This window comes from Meleagris gallopavo, chromosome 10 (assembly GCF_000146605.3).
Source record: "Meleagris gallopavo isolate NT-WF06-2002-E0010 breed Aviagen turkey brand Nicholas breeding stock chromosome 10, Turkey_5.1, whole genome shotgun sequence".
In the NCBI taxonomy this organism is placed as follows: domain Eukaryota; kingdom Metazoa; phylum Chordata; class Aves; order Galliformes; family Phasianidae; genus Meleagris; species Meleagris gallopavo.
The window spans coordinates 5,181,094-5,196,212 of NC_015020.2; the positions used below are offsets into that span (position 1 = coordinate 5,181,094).

Below are 15,119 nucleotides of genomic sequence, written 5' to 3' on the forward strand. Positions count from 1 at the left end.
CGCTGGAGGGAGCGGGCTGCGGGAGCTGCTGCGCGGCCGGCCGGACGTGCTCGAAGCATAGGTAGAGCGAACCTTTTGAAAGCTATTTGCACTTACTAGAACGGCTAGAGCAATTATGAAGCAGGTTGAAATCTGGCGAACTTTTTGAAATGCCTCTGAACTGCCTCGTTCCACGCAGGCGTTTCTGAATCTTTGTAAAGAGCTTCTGGGCATGTTTTCAGTAATTAGGTTTAAGCGCTAAATAAGAGCTGTAAAAGTAGACTCGTGCTTCATGCACCTGAAAGCACAGCACTTGAGTTCTTCTGGTGTCCAGTTTGCTTCTTAGTCTTCTATAACTACATACTTTGCTTTGTTGTTAATATGCAGGGGATGTAGCTGAATGAAGGCTGTTACAGTTGATGCTGTGCTTTTGTGTGAAATTGTTTGTTGGGGTAACTGAAACAGGGCCTATCCTACATCAGCTTGCAGCTTAGTTAAGAGGGCTTTTTGCATAGGTACAAGTTTGCAAAGTTGGGGTCTTAATGGTTTATTCACAGAGCAGCTGTTCAACAGGAGATTAATAAAATAATTACGGTGAAATTTTTCACTCTTGTCCATTCTCGGTAGAAGATATGGGGGGAAGAAAGGGAAAAACAGGCAAAACCTTATCACATTCCCTTTTTGAGAATGCCTACCCTCTTCTAAAAGAAAGTAGCTTTTCAATATAATCTAATAAGCTATAAAATCATGCTTTATATTTGTTATGCTTTGAGGAGTAAGGTATGAAAATTTTGTGGGTATTTATTTTTGTTATCCCTGTAACTGCACCAGAAGATAATTGCAGTAATGGCTCAATATGAAACTGCTCTGTGGAAGTTCAAACCAAAAGAAGCTGTGGGGGTAGTGCTTCGTTATAACTTCATGCAATTCAGCTGAAGTCTAGGAGGTTGTGGGCTTAGCTGGGCAGACAACCATAAGATATGTGCCTTATCACTCATAAATGTTTCCTTTCTAGCATCTGGGTACTGTTTCTTGTTGCAGAACTTCCTCTGATCCCAATAATGATAAAGATGCAAGTCAAGTAGAAGTTAAATGCATTATATGTTCACTTACTACAAGTAGAAAGCCAAAGACAATTTTATTTAGACTTCATCACTGTAGCAGAAAGATTGGCTGTAATGTAAGTACTTGTATTTAAATTTATAAAAGTTTGTTTAGAAAGAAGTTAGAAGTCTTAAATTTCTCCTTGAATGTCTTCAGTGTAGGAAGAGCGTGAGGATGAGGCACGTATGTTTTGTCATCATGTGAGTCTAGGTGTGTGTTCCCTTTTTCATTTTGAGAAGTAAGGAGTTGTTGTGAATGTGACTATTATCTGTTTTCTGCCCTTGCTTATGCAGCTGTTCTGATATAACAACATTTAAGTGAGCAGGAGAAATTAACCCAAGCTCCTTTTCTCAGAGGGAAAAATGATTCTTGAACAGTATGGTCCTCTGCTTCTGTTTTTTAAGAACGTGTTTCAAAGGAAATGTGGCAAAGTATCATGTGGGCAAACATCTTTGGTTCTTACAGCTTATTCTGCTTTAGACAGCTTTTTCTTTTCCTGCTTGCCTTCTTCTCTTATGGTGCTGAGGAGATAAATTTTGGCCACGTTGGCTTTTATTCCTTTTGGTTGGAAATATGTGTCTCCTCTCTCTTCTCCCTCTCTAAAACTAGCTTTAGGCTTCATACTATGCAGCTAATGAAGTTCTGTTAAATAATTGAAAGACAATTTCTGCAAAGAGATCCTATGTTTTTGTCGGCATTGTTCTCACTGTGCTCTTTGAGTTATCAGGGCTTTCTAAGCTTTCTGTGCCTGCAGAGACTAGGAGTCTTTTCAATACAGGAAGAAGTAAGCTTAAAGTGTGCAAATTTAGCATGGACCCTGTGGTTCCTTGTGTTTTCTTCAGAGATATGCTGCTAACGCAGAAACACTGCCATACAAGTGCTTTGTATTTATAGATAACTGCCCCAAGAAACATCTCTTTAACTTTTAATTCTTCAGTTGTTTTGTGGTCAGTTCTGAAGCCACACGGTAAATATTTAAATCAGGCTGCCAAATTAGCCAGCTGAAGGTGAGTAACCCTGACTTCTCTTTCATCCTTTCCTTCTTGGTGGCTGAGTGAAAATACAGCTGCTTTTTGTCTTTAAAACTGGATGGGTTGAATGTATCCATCTAAAAGAGCATTGAACTCCTTCCTGTGTTTTATACAAAGCCTGTTGGATAACCCTAGCAATCCAGTTACTAGCTGAAGCTGCATGGATGTTTGAGACTTTTCATAAAGATACTGATTAATTAGTTACAGAGTGACTTATGTTATGATAGTGTTTCCTGTCTTCATTCAGCATGTTTTACTCTGTATGTGGAGTGCTGGAATATTTTCCAGGTTAGAAGGGAAAAGGGACTTTTCAAAGCAGCTGAGTAACAAGTTCAAGGATAAATTTTGATCTGGAAGGTGCTAATTTAAAAAAAAAAAAAAAAAAACCTACTCCAATTTCTTGAAAATTCATAGAGAAAATTACAGAAATCTTTTGGAAAAAAAAGATTAAAAATTGCTTGTCTGTACAATACTTCTTTTTCCATTTTGGTGCTGGGCATTGTTTGTTCTTTCTTCTGCAAACTTTTGAGTTGAGGGAATCTGCCGAAGGATATTTCTTGTTTTAAATCCTTACCACATCCTCTGCTACTTCAACTAGAGTGTGAACCTGTTCTTTTTTCCTTGTCTCATTGATATTCAGCTTTATCTCTTCTGGCAGCAGATTTTTTTGAAGATTTCTCTTAGATGTATAAGTTAATTTAATACCACAGTTGTTCTGAAGCTTAGTTTTTAGCCTCCCAAAGACTTCCTTAACATACAAATCTCAATTTATTTCATTTGTATAGGTATTGGAATTAAAAGAAAACAGCAACTTAACTAGACATTATCGGTACTACCCTAGATGAGTATTTAAAGAGTTGAGTGATTTTTTTTTTTTAATATTTTCTCTGGTTCCTGAAATGTAACTGTTCAATCCCTACCCCTTAATCTTCTTGTCTTTGCTGATATAGAGTTGCCAAGGGGCTCTTGAATTGAAGCAGAAATGCAGCGTTGCCTTGGATATTGTAGATGTTTAGCACTGAATTATAAGGAGTCTAGGAAAATTAATATTGATTATTCTTACATTGTATAGGACTAATGACATCCTTGGTTGTTTTTTTTTTGTTTTGTTTTTTTTTTTTACTTTTAGATATCAGAGCTCAGCTTGAAACAGCTCTGTGCCCTTCTTATCTTCACAACCATATGTGCTGTCAGGGAACTTCTTTACCTGATGTTTCTTATCGCTTAGTGCAAAATGGACATGACTCCTCCATAAAGCAGACTCATTTGCCTGGTACATGTTCTGCTGGAGCTGATAACCAACTTTTTTTTGGTCTAAAAATTGAAAGGATAGTGTTTTAGTTCTCCTAGCCCATTGAACATAAAAATTCTGGTTGACCAAATCTTTCTACAAATACTGGATGTGACTGTAAAGCCTTCATGCTGCTGAGTAACGAAACAGTTACCACAGCTTTCCTGAAAACAGTACTGTGTCAGAGCAAATCATCACATCATAAATGCTGGGATTAGGGGGTTCTTATCACTGTCATAGGCTATTCAATCACATGACCTCACATGGTTTTTCATGTTCCTCAGTTCCTTAAAGAAATGATATCAAGAAATCATATTGTTTGGAGGTCCAGCATCCAAAAGAATTTCTAAGATAGTCTTTTGCTTTTCTGTGATAAAAATATATTTCTTTGTCTATCTCCTCATATCAAATTCACACCCTTCTGCTTGTATAAAATCTTTCAGACATCTGGTATCTTTAGTCTTCTGAAGAAAGAAGAACTTGTCACCTGAGAGTTCTTTGTCATATGTGAAGAAATAGCCACGAGTTGTGGAAACAAATAGCAGTCTGTGATGATACATAGTTTGGAGCTATGATTAATAAATGAGTGGGAGTGATGTTAGCTTGGTATTTCCTCAATGCTGTAGACCTTTATACATAAATGAAAACATTTTAAGATCTCTCTATATTATAGATTTTTTTAAAGGACTTGGATTTTTTCTTTTTCTTTTTTTATGAGAATGGTATAGCTCTAAGTAAAAGAATTTTTTTTAGTGATCTCCAAATTTGCTAAGAAGAATTGTCCATCTATTCATTATTAATACTCTTGAACATAAAAATGGTCTAAAACTCAATATCCGTGAATGTTCTTGCAATGTTCTGGTAGTTATTAGAATTACAGTGAGGATTAGTGTTTTCTCTCACACACTTCTGTTTTTAAACAGGTTTCTAAAAGTTAGTATTGAACTGACTCTTATAAGGTGACTTGCAATCTGCAATGCAAATGTTTATTGTATTTAATTGCTTATAACTCTCATTCTTCATTCAGATGGAGCTGCCTGGCCTTGCTTTTGCTGTTTCGATGTTTATTTGCTTCCATGTATCTGTGGATGGATATCCAAATGGGAAAGTAAGAGAAGCGTGCACTAGCATGGTGCCCTGTCATGGTAGCTCTCCAAAACTGTCACCTGAGCATGTCATTACAGTTAATAGGTCTCAATTTAAACCTGGGGACAGTGTAGAAGGTATGATGCCAATTATAATTTAAAAGCTTAATTAATTGTTTCTTTATACTATAGCATGTCTTTGCATGGGTACCTACATCAAAACTGTGTAAGAAACTGAGTCTTGTTCAGCTGACTCCTTCAGCAGCCACTCGGTACTTGTAAAATGAGCTGGTCATTATGGAAGCACTTCATTTTTCCTCTGCAGGATATTGCAACTTCCTTTTGTTTTTATTGTTCAGTTCAGCTGTCTGGTCCAGATTTTGAAGGATTTTTCATTCAAGCTCGGGATGCAGAAGACTTGGATAGCCCTGCAGTTGGTTCTTTTGTATTAGTTGACCGGAGACATTCTCAGCTTCTGACATGTGGCCATACCACGGTACAGTCTACGATCTTAAAATGGGATGTTGGGCACTGTAGTATTTGTACTAGTTCACATGTAACAGAGCAGAACAAATCTTTCTACTCTTACCTTTGAGCTCAGTAAATCTCTCAGGAAATTGCTGTAACTTTTATCATATAGGCATGGTTCACTGCAATTTTGTCTGACTATTCTTACGAGCTATTTAAGTTCTCTAGGTCATGTAATACTACTGTAATAAGGTGTAGCAGTCATAACACAACTTAAGTACAATGATTGTAATGTTCTGCATTCATATCATTGTGCTTGTTCTTAAAAATATGAGTATGTGCTCTACTTGCTTTGAAGAGGAGAGTTATAGAGGACAAAATGAATGTCTTACAGCGAGGAAAGTTTGGGCCAATTATTGTGGAAAACGAAGGCTAGAATAGGCCATTAACTGACAGAACAACACTAATGATAATAGTGGAGCTTTCTTATTAACAGGTTGGATCACGATCTCGAGTATCTATTTTAGATGAATTGGTTTAGCCTCATGCAAAGGATTGACTGATCATTGCTTCAGCAACCAGCTCGGAATTTATGAACTTGTTTGAGCTGATCTGAACAAAGTTCTCAATTTGCCTGGATGCATTTTTCTTTCTCCTTGTCTTCCACTTGATATGTATGGAATCCAATTATTCATTAGTACTTTAAGGCCAATGGTATTGTTGATCATAACTAACTTAAGAAGTTTTTGCTGTGACTGTGTATTTGCAGGGTAACGGTGCAATATTTATTCACGTTTTAAATTTTCTTGCATATTCTGTGTAACTCTTAGTATGTTTGTTTTCAGAATTCAGCTGTTAGTCACACAAGTAAAGCAAAAAAGAAAGTTGTAAAAGTTTATTGGATTGCTCCTGGAGATGCACCAAAACGTGTGCGATTTCTGTAAGTAGTCCTGGTGTTAGTTCTGCTGTATTAAAATGCAGGAGAAGATAAACATGTAGCATTGTCTGCAGCAAATACTGGCCAGCAACTGGGAAGGGGCCCTGGACTAATGACCTGAAATGTCAACTCATACACACTGTAGAGTCTGCATTAATGCAGGTGTTTGTTCTTCAGGGAAATCTGAGAACGCTCATTTTATTTTTGAGATGAGAGTAGAATGGAGTTCTGCAATTTGGTATTTCTAATTAACTGATGAATTATTGTGCGTATATGGTGCTGTAATACACAGTGTGAATCTTTTTCTCTGTACGTAACAAAATGCTACATTCTCTTCCATTATACTGTCAGCTTTTTTCTGGAACTAATGGATATAAGTGAAGTTATAAGTATCTTTCTTCTGCTGTCTGTGCAGGAAGCGTGAATGTATGGAACTTGCAGTAGGGTGCTTTAAAATTTTTTGCATTGGTATTTTAGTTATTTTCCTAATTAAAGCACAAGAAATGATAGAGTCCTGCATAAAGACAGAAGTATGCTATAGAAACAGCAGAATTTTTTTTTAATAACATTCAGCTGTTGATGTATATAATACTGAGCAACTGTGCATGTGGGTTTTCTTAAGAGCCACAGTTGTGAAGAAATTCAAGACTTTCTGGGTGAAGATTCCTGGTCCTGTTGTTTCTCAGCCTAATGCACCATTCTCAACAACACCCCTGTACACAACATCAGAGGCTGTATCAACTTCACATTCAGTTTCCTACTTAACAAAGCCTGTAAGTAATTATAAACCCAAGAAATGCAATTTCTTATGCTTGTGATGAATGAAGTTTAAGTCCCATTGATATTGTCTAAGATATTTTGCCCCTAGATTGACAGAAGGGGAAAGATGAAGATGAGTAACTTATGTACTGGATACTAAGAGCTTTAGATGTCCATTTTTTGCATTAGGTTAATTACTTTGAATCTGTGTGGGTTAAACGTTTCACATCACACATAGGCTAAGTTCTAAATGTTCTCTCAGCTTTTTAAAGGCCAGAATTTAAAATAAAAAAAAAAAATTGTATATCTGAGAAAAGAGGTGAGAATGGATTTGTTCTGATCTTGATTCCAAACTTCCTATTTAGTAACGGGGGGTTCAGAAACTTTTGATTTTAATCAATATTATTGACTTCTGTTTCTTGAAGTTTGGGTGGACTGAGAAAGCATCAGTACTTGATCCAGAGTAACACTGATTTCTAATGCGTGTATTGTCTCATTGCTTATCAGTGGGATTTCTACTTTTAAAAAGGAAACAAAGCTGGTCTTCCCTTCTTTCCTACTCTACAGCTGATTTTGACTTCTCAAGATTAAACTAGGATTTTTTCCCAAACTTTTAAGTTATTGAATGAAATCTTTGAAGTGGGAATTCAGTTTAACTAAAAATACATCTTAGAATGTAAAACGGCAATAAATTCTACCCTCTGGTAACTGTAGGAGTGAATTAAGAAATTGGTATATGGGCATAGATAGCACACAAGGAAGTGGAAATAAGTGCCTTTTTCTAGAGTAGGTTGAAAAGTGAGGAAGAAGAGCGAAAAACCCTCATTGCTTATGACATATTTGTTTGATTAATATTCTAGTTTAATGCATCAGGTTGTGGAAATACAAAGTTCTGCCTTAGGAACCCTTCAAACTGTGATCCTGAGAGTGCTTCCTGCTTTTTCTTATCCTTCCATCAAGAGAGGAGATCAGTACTCATTGAAATGAGTGGTCCCAGTGAAGGATATTTAGCATTTGCTCTGTCCTATGACCGATGGATGGTGAGTATCCTATTCTACTTCTCTAGCTTCTTTTGTAATCCTCGTAGAGTTTCAGTGGTACCTTAGCAAAACATGCATATGGAAAACAGTAATATTTCTAAGTTTAAAACAAAGACATTTCTTCCTTATAGTGCTGAAGGAGAGGTAATGGCCTTTTATATGTGGTATGGAGTCTTAGCTTGAGGCTGACTTTCTGCAGTAAATCCCCCTATGGATATATGTCTTCACAGAGTCCAACCTTAGTAATAGTACAGTAGCTGGTTGGATTTCTTGGTAAGATCAATCTTGCCTTTCTACCTAGAAGAGAAAAACCAAACCACTATTTTTTCAAAGGTATGTTGTTAAGTTTTCTGAAAACCACTTGAATTTCAGCATCGTTAACACGAGTGACTCAATCCAATCTTTAAAATGTGTTCAGGGACTTTTAATTGCAGTTGAAGTGAAGGGACAATGCTACTGACAAATATGAAATCCATAAAGTAACTGTTGTACAAAGGAAGTACTTTTTATTTTCATGTTCCTAGTAAAAGAGCACTTTGTTCTTAAATATTTTATATCTATACTGCTACGAGAAACCACTTTTAACTAAAGAGCTTTTTAAAATACCATCAATATCTGACAATCTTTTTTGGTAAATTTAGTAGAATTATAAATATCTAGAAGAACTTCTAATAGCGTTGTCACTTAGGGGCAGATGGGTAAGGTAAATCATGATATGCCTGTGACATCTGTTTGGCTTAATGTGGCTCCCCTGTAACACTGAGATATTTGGAAGATGGGAAATAGCTTAAAAGCTAGAAAATTTTGTCTCAAGTCTTCTGCTATACCACTGACCAACACTACTGATTTGTTGCATGTATTAAATCAACATGCTTTAGGAGGTTGCCAGTAGAAGTTTTTACTAATCTACAAATACTTTTTCCTTTTAAACTTTCTAGGGTGATGATGATGCATATCTGTGTATTAATGAGGACCACCATGTTAGTGTAAGCACTGCTTACCTGAAGGGACGAAGTCCTCCTATTCTGGATTCAAAGGTAGACATGGAAGCATCTAAACTTTCCAACAAAAATGGGTTTGAAATGAATGTTTTGTGCTTTTATCTTGAAAAGCAGTTGTAAATAGTAAACTAAATGTAGAATTCTTTAGAGTGAGAATGATTCGACTTTTTCTTCATAGTAAACTTTACCTTTGGAAGCCTAAATTTATTTTAAAAATAAGTAATATGGTGAGAGAACTCAGTGCACACTGCTGGTACAACTGAGCCCTTCTACTAGGGAGAGCATATTTATGAGTTGTCAAAACTTGTGGTAATAAATACAAACCTTAGGTTGCTACACTGACTTACTGACGTACCTTCTAAGTTATTATACAAGAGATTTTTCTTTCCCCAGATCACTGCCTCATCTTTTCTTTGTGCAAGTGATACTTATGACTCTTGCAAGGCTAGTTTTAAACTAGTTACTCTCCAAATCTCTTTGGATGTATTAGCACAGCAGAAGGTGAAGCAAAGGGAAGTCTTGACATTTTGGCTAGAAATATTTGCTTAACCAGGGGACTTTAAAACAGAAAAGTGAGTCAGGACCTCTGTAGTACATAACCTTGTTAGAGAGGTGCTGGAACAGGTTGCCCAGAGAAGCTGTAGATGCTCTATTCCTGGGGTGTTCAAGGCCAGATTGGATGGGACCCAGGCAGTCTGATCCAGTGAGTGGCAACCCTGCCCATGGGTTTTAAGGTCCCTTACAACTCAAGCCACGCTTTGGTTCTATGACTGCTGATCTTACTCTTAATGCTTTCTTATGGTTGTACTGGGCTTTTACTTTCTGTCTGTTTTCATTTTTCTATGGAGAAGGCTGGTCATTTATTTGCTATTAATGTATATCTTATCTTGAAAGCAGTTGACCCAAATTGTGATGGTCTGACACTAGAGTTAAACTAGATATTAGGAAAAGTTAACTTACTGTGAAGGTTGTCAAACACTAGAAGAGAATAACTGTTAAGGTAATTGATACCTGATGCATGTCAGTGTTCAAGAAGCATTTAGATAATGCTCTTGATATGCTTTAACCTTCAGTTATCCCTGAAGTAGTTAGGCAGTTGAACTTGATTTTTACCTTCCAACTGAACTGTTTTATATCCAATGCTCTGTTACTGTATTGCGATCATCTAGAACTGCAGAGGTGAAAAAACTACCTCTTGGTTCTGTTAGTGTAAGAAATGCTTTATCTCATTACCTGAGATATCATAGGAATACTGCTTGTGTTGCCAACTTGAAACAAGCTCAAGCAGTGGCCTTCAAAGCAATAAAAGAATTGTTTGTCTGGAAAGACTGCTTATCAAGTGTTTTCTGTTTCACAGAATGCTCTTGAAAATGTGTCATGGAGGCTTGTGGATGGTGTTCTTCAATGTTCTTTTAGAAGGAATATTAGTCTCCCTACATATAAGGGGAGGTTTAACATGAATGCCAGTTACTACATCTTTCTGGCAGATGGGGAAGCTAGTGAAGGTAAATCTGATGTGTGGTTGTTTTTTTTTTTTTTAATCAGCTCTAAAATGAGTTGCCCCAGGTATAAGATACATTATCTGTAAAAGTTAGTATCCAAACTAAGGACTTGATTTCCAAGCTTGAGTGAGGCACTTTGTCCAGTCATCTTTATTGGCTCTTGGATTTGCTCTTGGAAAATAAAGTAAGCTTACTTGTATACTTGTGTTGCATGCCCACTTGATCCTAGCAACTTCTAGCTTCTTGAGGGCTGGGTGCATCCATTTTAAAATGGAGAATAGCATCAGCAGAAATCATTCTTCACATCTTGTATGTGTAGGGAAGAGATCTGTTTTCTATGGAGGGATGATTGGTTCTTGTACATTAAGTACATACAAGGTAGATTAGATGACATTTTGAAATTTTGATTCACCAGCTGAGTTCCTACCTTATTTCATTTTAGACGCTTTGTGTAACTACCCTTCATAGTCACAGTAGGGCTTAAATTCATAAATAAGGATTAGGCTTATTTTGCAAGTGCTGTAACTCTCATATGCCTTAATTAAACGATTTTATCACTGGTTAGGTGGTCCAATATATAAACATCGTCGTCAGCCTCTGATCACCAATGGAATGTACAATGTCACTGGCATTCCTCAGGATATTGGAGGTTCCCGGTCCCCGAGACTTATCAAGGCTCATGGTAAGCTGCACTTTTTAGCTTTGACTTCCAGTTCAAGATTTACTGAGACTAGAGAGCTGTTTTACTCACTACTGATTGTATAGTAGGTATTTCTTCCTGTCTTTCTGTCATTGGCATTATACATACTGTTGGATAGCAAGATCTGAGACTGTGAAGAAAGAGTAAAATCATTGTTTTCCATTTCAAGAACACTGCTACAGGATTTCCTTCCCCTTCCTTCCCCTCCATTTTCTATCTGAAATGAGAATTTTCTCAATTGATAGTCCGGAGCCAGTGAAATTGCTGAGAATTATTTTCTCAGTACTGAAGTGTAAACCAGGCTCATGAGAGAACTGTCACTCATTCTGTTGAAAGCTTGTAATAAAGGTCAATTATCATTCTTTGTATAACTGCTCCATCATGCCAAGAGTGTTGTAAACATCTTTATATGGATGATTCTACACGTTAGCAAGATAAAATACTACAAAACTTTAGACTGAACTAGGTGATTAAAAACTTATCAATGGCATATTCTGACCATATGCGTATGGAATAAACCATTAAAACTCAGACTGAAGCAGTATTAATATGCAGTTGAATTAGCTATGATTAACTGTTTCTTTTTTTTCCTGTTTTTCAGGTGCACTGATGTTTGTAGCTTGGATAAGTACAGTTAGTATTGGTGTTATTGTTGCACGATTCTTCAAGCCTGTCTGGTCTCATTCGTTCTTATTTGGAAAAGAGTTATGGTTTCAGGTGGGCAAAATCTCTCCCATGTCTCTAGCTGTATGTTCTGCCTCTCTAGTTGGCAAAATTAAAACCTACTAGATCTAAGAAATAAGAGGTCAAATTTGATGTTGTTTTCTTTAGAAAACCTTGTAGAATAACTACAAATCAAAAATTTACCTGCTTCACTAGTAAAAGCAAAGTCCAAAGAGGCTGCTAAGAATATTCTTAGCTACAGATCATTAGATGTATTTTAATATAAACTAGAAAAGTTGTGGAGTTTCTAAATGTGAACTTCGTTTTTCCAGGTGCATCGTATGCTTATGTTAACCACTGTTACGCTTACCAGCATTTCTTTTGTATTGCCTTTTATATATCGAGGTGGTTGGAGCAAAGTAAGTATGGTTTTTATTTTTAACTCTTACTAATGTAAAAGTAGAACCAAATGAATGAGAAGTAGGTCCATTGCTGATTGATATGTTACAACTATTGTCAAAGAAATTTCCTGTAAATCTGATAGGAAGGCTGACTTCAGATTCTAGCAATATAGATGAGGAATGTTCCCTCCTTCAGCAATAAGTGGATAAAATTCCATCAGACTTTCCTTCCTTCCACTTTCTCCTAAATGAAATCCTTGGTTACACTGGGGTTCAGGCAGGGATCTGTTGCTGTCACCTGTATGTTATCTGGTACAAGGTGATTCCAGAAACATAGAGATTCTCCGAGAGAATCTCTATTAAAGGTGGGATACAAATGTCACAGGCATGAGTTGATAGCTAGGGAAAATGAATAAATTCTTTTAGAGTAAGACTAGAACAAACAGAATGAAAGGGGGAAAACCAGTACTGGGAGGAGTTAAGAAATAGGCCTTTCCTGATGATATGTTATTGAGAATGAAGAGTTTACAGCATTGCTGCTACAGTAATACTACTCTTCTGTTTAGGTGGAAGAATTTCTTTGTAGAACAGAATGATGATGCAAACTCTGAGCAGACTTACACATGCCTCCTTCTCCTTTGGAGAACAACCTCCATTCAGCTGTGTTCTGTCACCATTGTCAGTTTAAACACATTGCTGTTCTATCACTATGATTTACTTTTGCTTGCTTATGTAAAATTAACGTTTCTGATATTTTTTTCCTATATCTTTATATGGATAAGATATTAAACAAAAAATGTTTTATGTTTAGCAAGCAGGTTTTCATCCATATCTTGGCTGTACTGTGATGGCTCTGACAATCTTTCAACCTCTTATGGCAGGTTTCAGACCATCTCCTCATGCACCAAGGTACTCACAACTAACTTATTAAATTTTCATCACAGAAATAAAATGTCTTGTTACCAGCTTTAGATAAATCTTTCCAGTATCTTTTTTTCAATTATTTTTTTCCTAAACATAATAAAATGCTTTTTTAAAATTTCATTTTATAGGAGGCAATTGTTTAACTGGTTTCACTGGAGTATTGGTACAACTGCTAGAATACTAGCTGGTGAGTAAGAGTAATAGTTGTAACTATCTTTTATATGATATGAAGGAACTCATGCTGTTAATTATCTAGACTTATTCATCTAGAGCATCTATCTGGACATCCAGATGTTGAGTTTTTAGCTCACGTGATGTTTTCTGGTGTGAGGCAAGCTATTCTAATTTTGAAACTGAGAAAAACAACAACAACCAAAAAATCCAAAGGATTAAACAATTATCTATGGTTTATGTTTTTCCTACACTCAGCCCCGTTTAAGGTGGAGGTGCTTTTTAGTTTCACAGACTCCTTTAACCTCACTCCCCCAGAAACCATAGGTATTTTGTGGGAAATCTGTTCACAAAGGGGTGTTAAGAAATTTGTTTTAATTGCCCTGACACAGCACTCAGCATCTCTTCATCTCATTTTTACTGAGTAGTGGTTACTATGTTCTTGGGAATGGATCTGCCTGCACTTGACCTACCAGACCCATGGGACACCTATACAATGATTGGTTTTGTAGCTTGGCATGTTGGTACTGATGTTCTTCTGGAGATACACAGCTACTGTCTCATACGTAAAGGTACAAGTCCAACTAAGATTATTTTTACCTTGCTTGCAAAAGTTCTGAGTGAGCTGAATTTCAAGAGGTGTTTTTTAGTTTAGTTACAAGTTAAAGGGAATAACTAGGAAATAATGGTGCACAAATTCGTATAGCAGTAAAAAAGTTTTCAACTTTTAACTCATAAATGTTTTGCTCAACTCAGGTCTCACTACCTTGATTCATTCTATTGAAAGACAGCTTTGTTTTGTCATCTTAATGACCGTAACCTACTTTTCGTAGGTCGACTCAGAATTTGTTTCTGCTGTAAAGTTTGTGAAATGTCAAATGACTTCCAAGTACTTTTCAAATTTGGTGTTGTACAGGAATGATTTACTTAGGATCAAAACTTCTGCTATATGAATATAAAAAATCCTTCTTAAGAGCAGACAACTGTATTTTTTCTTCCACATAACAGTTGAACTGATAGAGGATGACAGAATACAGATATTGCAGTCACTCACATCTGCAGAAGCGGAAGTAAGTAACCATTTTTAAATACCTACCCTGAGGTGATGTTTTTAAAAACAAATAGAAAGACTAATACTTCTGTGGCTTTTCTTGTTTTCTTCTGTTCTCTTGCAGGGTAACCTGTTTAAACAGATTGTGTTAACCATTTATGCCTGTGGAAATATAATATTCCTCATTACCTTCCTGGCAGCAATCAACCAAGTATGAAATAAGAAATTGAGAACTTTGCAGTGAAGTACCATGCAGCTGAAAAACATGCAAGGAATACTTTCTATTACGTTTCCGTCAACACATCCTTGAAGATGTGGTTGAAGAGCAATAGCATATGTACAAGGGAGAAAAATTCGAATCAATAGAATGCTGGAATCCTGCAAAAGCTGTCTTCAGGTGTTATTTTTAATGGGAGTCTTTGCCTGAGTAAGGAATGAAGTTTTGTTTTTTTTTATAAATATAATAATTTACATGGTTAGAGTTTACAGGCTAAGAAGACTGAGAAGATGCACTGAAATCACTGTTTTGATAGTCACAGTTCCCTAAACCTTTCGGGAATATTACTGGGAAAATTGGAAAGTGTGATCCCAATTCTGTGTTCGAATGACATGGTTTGACAATCTCCTGCTTGTGACAATTTTGTCCCACACAAAAAAAAAAACTTACTGAAAAAAAGCTGTCACAAATGCTTGAGCTAAACATTGAGCTAAACGTTGTTTATCTTTGCAGTTTAATGCAAAAATTATTCTCTGCTCTAAGAGCAGTGCACATATACAGGAATAAGGGCTTGGGAACCTCAGTTCTTTAGTAAGATCACCATTCTTATCATTCAAAGTACTGCTTTGTTCTCTCAGTGCTTCCAAGCTGTAACAAGGAAAGCATGTTTGCAAATGTACATTAAAACCTAGTTCTGCTTATCCAAAACTCAACCAGGGAAAACCTATCTGTGTGCATGTACTTGTTCTGCTGTCTCTGAACAGCTTCTGAATTGCTGTTCTGTATGAATAATAT

At 36.4% G+C, this 15,119-nt stretch overlaps 1 protein-coding gene across 3 annotated transcripts; it reads left to right on the forward strand.

The window, feature by feature from the left end:
- Positions 1 to 14,466, forward strand: LOC100551422 (ferric-chelate reductase 1). Of its 3 annotated transcripts, none has more exons than XM_010715618.3 (17): positions 7 to 61; positions 1,021 to 1,159; positions 4,433 to 4,628; positions 4,850 to 4,986; positions 5,804 to 5,898; positions 6,518 to 6,668; positions 7,515 to 7,694; positions 8,633 to 8,731; positions 10,053 to 10,200; positions 10,763 to 10,879; positions 11,499 to 11,614; positions 11,893 to 11,979; positions 12,773 to 12,870; positions 13,014 to 13,072; positions 13,485 to 13,628; positions 14,065 to 14,126; positions 14,232 to 14,466. In XM_010715618.3, exons 3-17 carry the CDS (start codon positions 4,433 to 4,435, stop codon positions 14,322 to 14,324), a joined length of 1,782 nt encoding a protein of 593 aa, XP_010713920.1. In that variant the 5' UTR covers positions 7 to 61; positions 1,021 to 1,159; the 3' UTR covers positions 14,325 to 14,466. The 3 variants fall into 3 exon arrangements, with proteins under 3 accessions (XP_010713919.1, XP_010713920.1, XP_019474039.1); XM_019618494.2 differs by having other exon boundaries at positions 13 to 61; positions 995 to 1,159; XM_010715617.3 differs by lacking the exon at positions 1,021 to 1,159 and having other exon boundaries at positions 1 to 61.
- Positions 14,467 to 15,119: the final 653 nt, after the last annotated feature.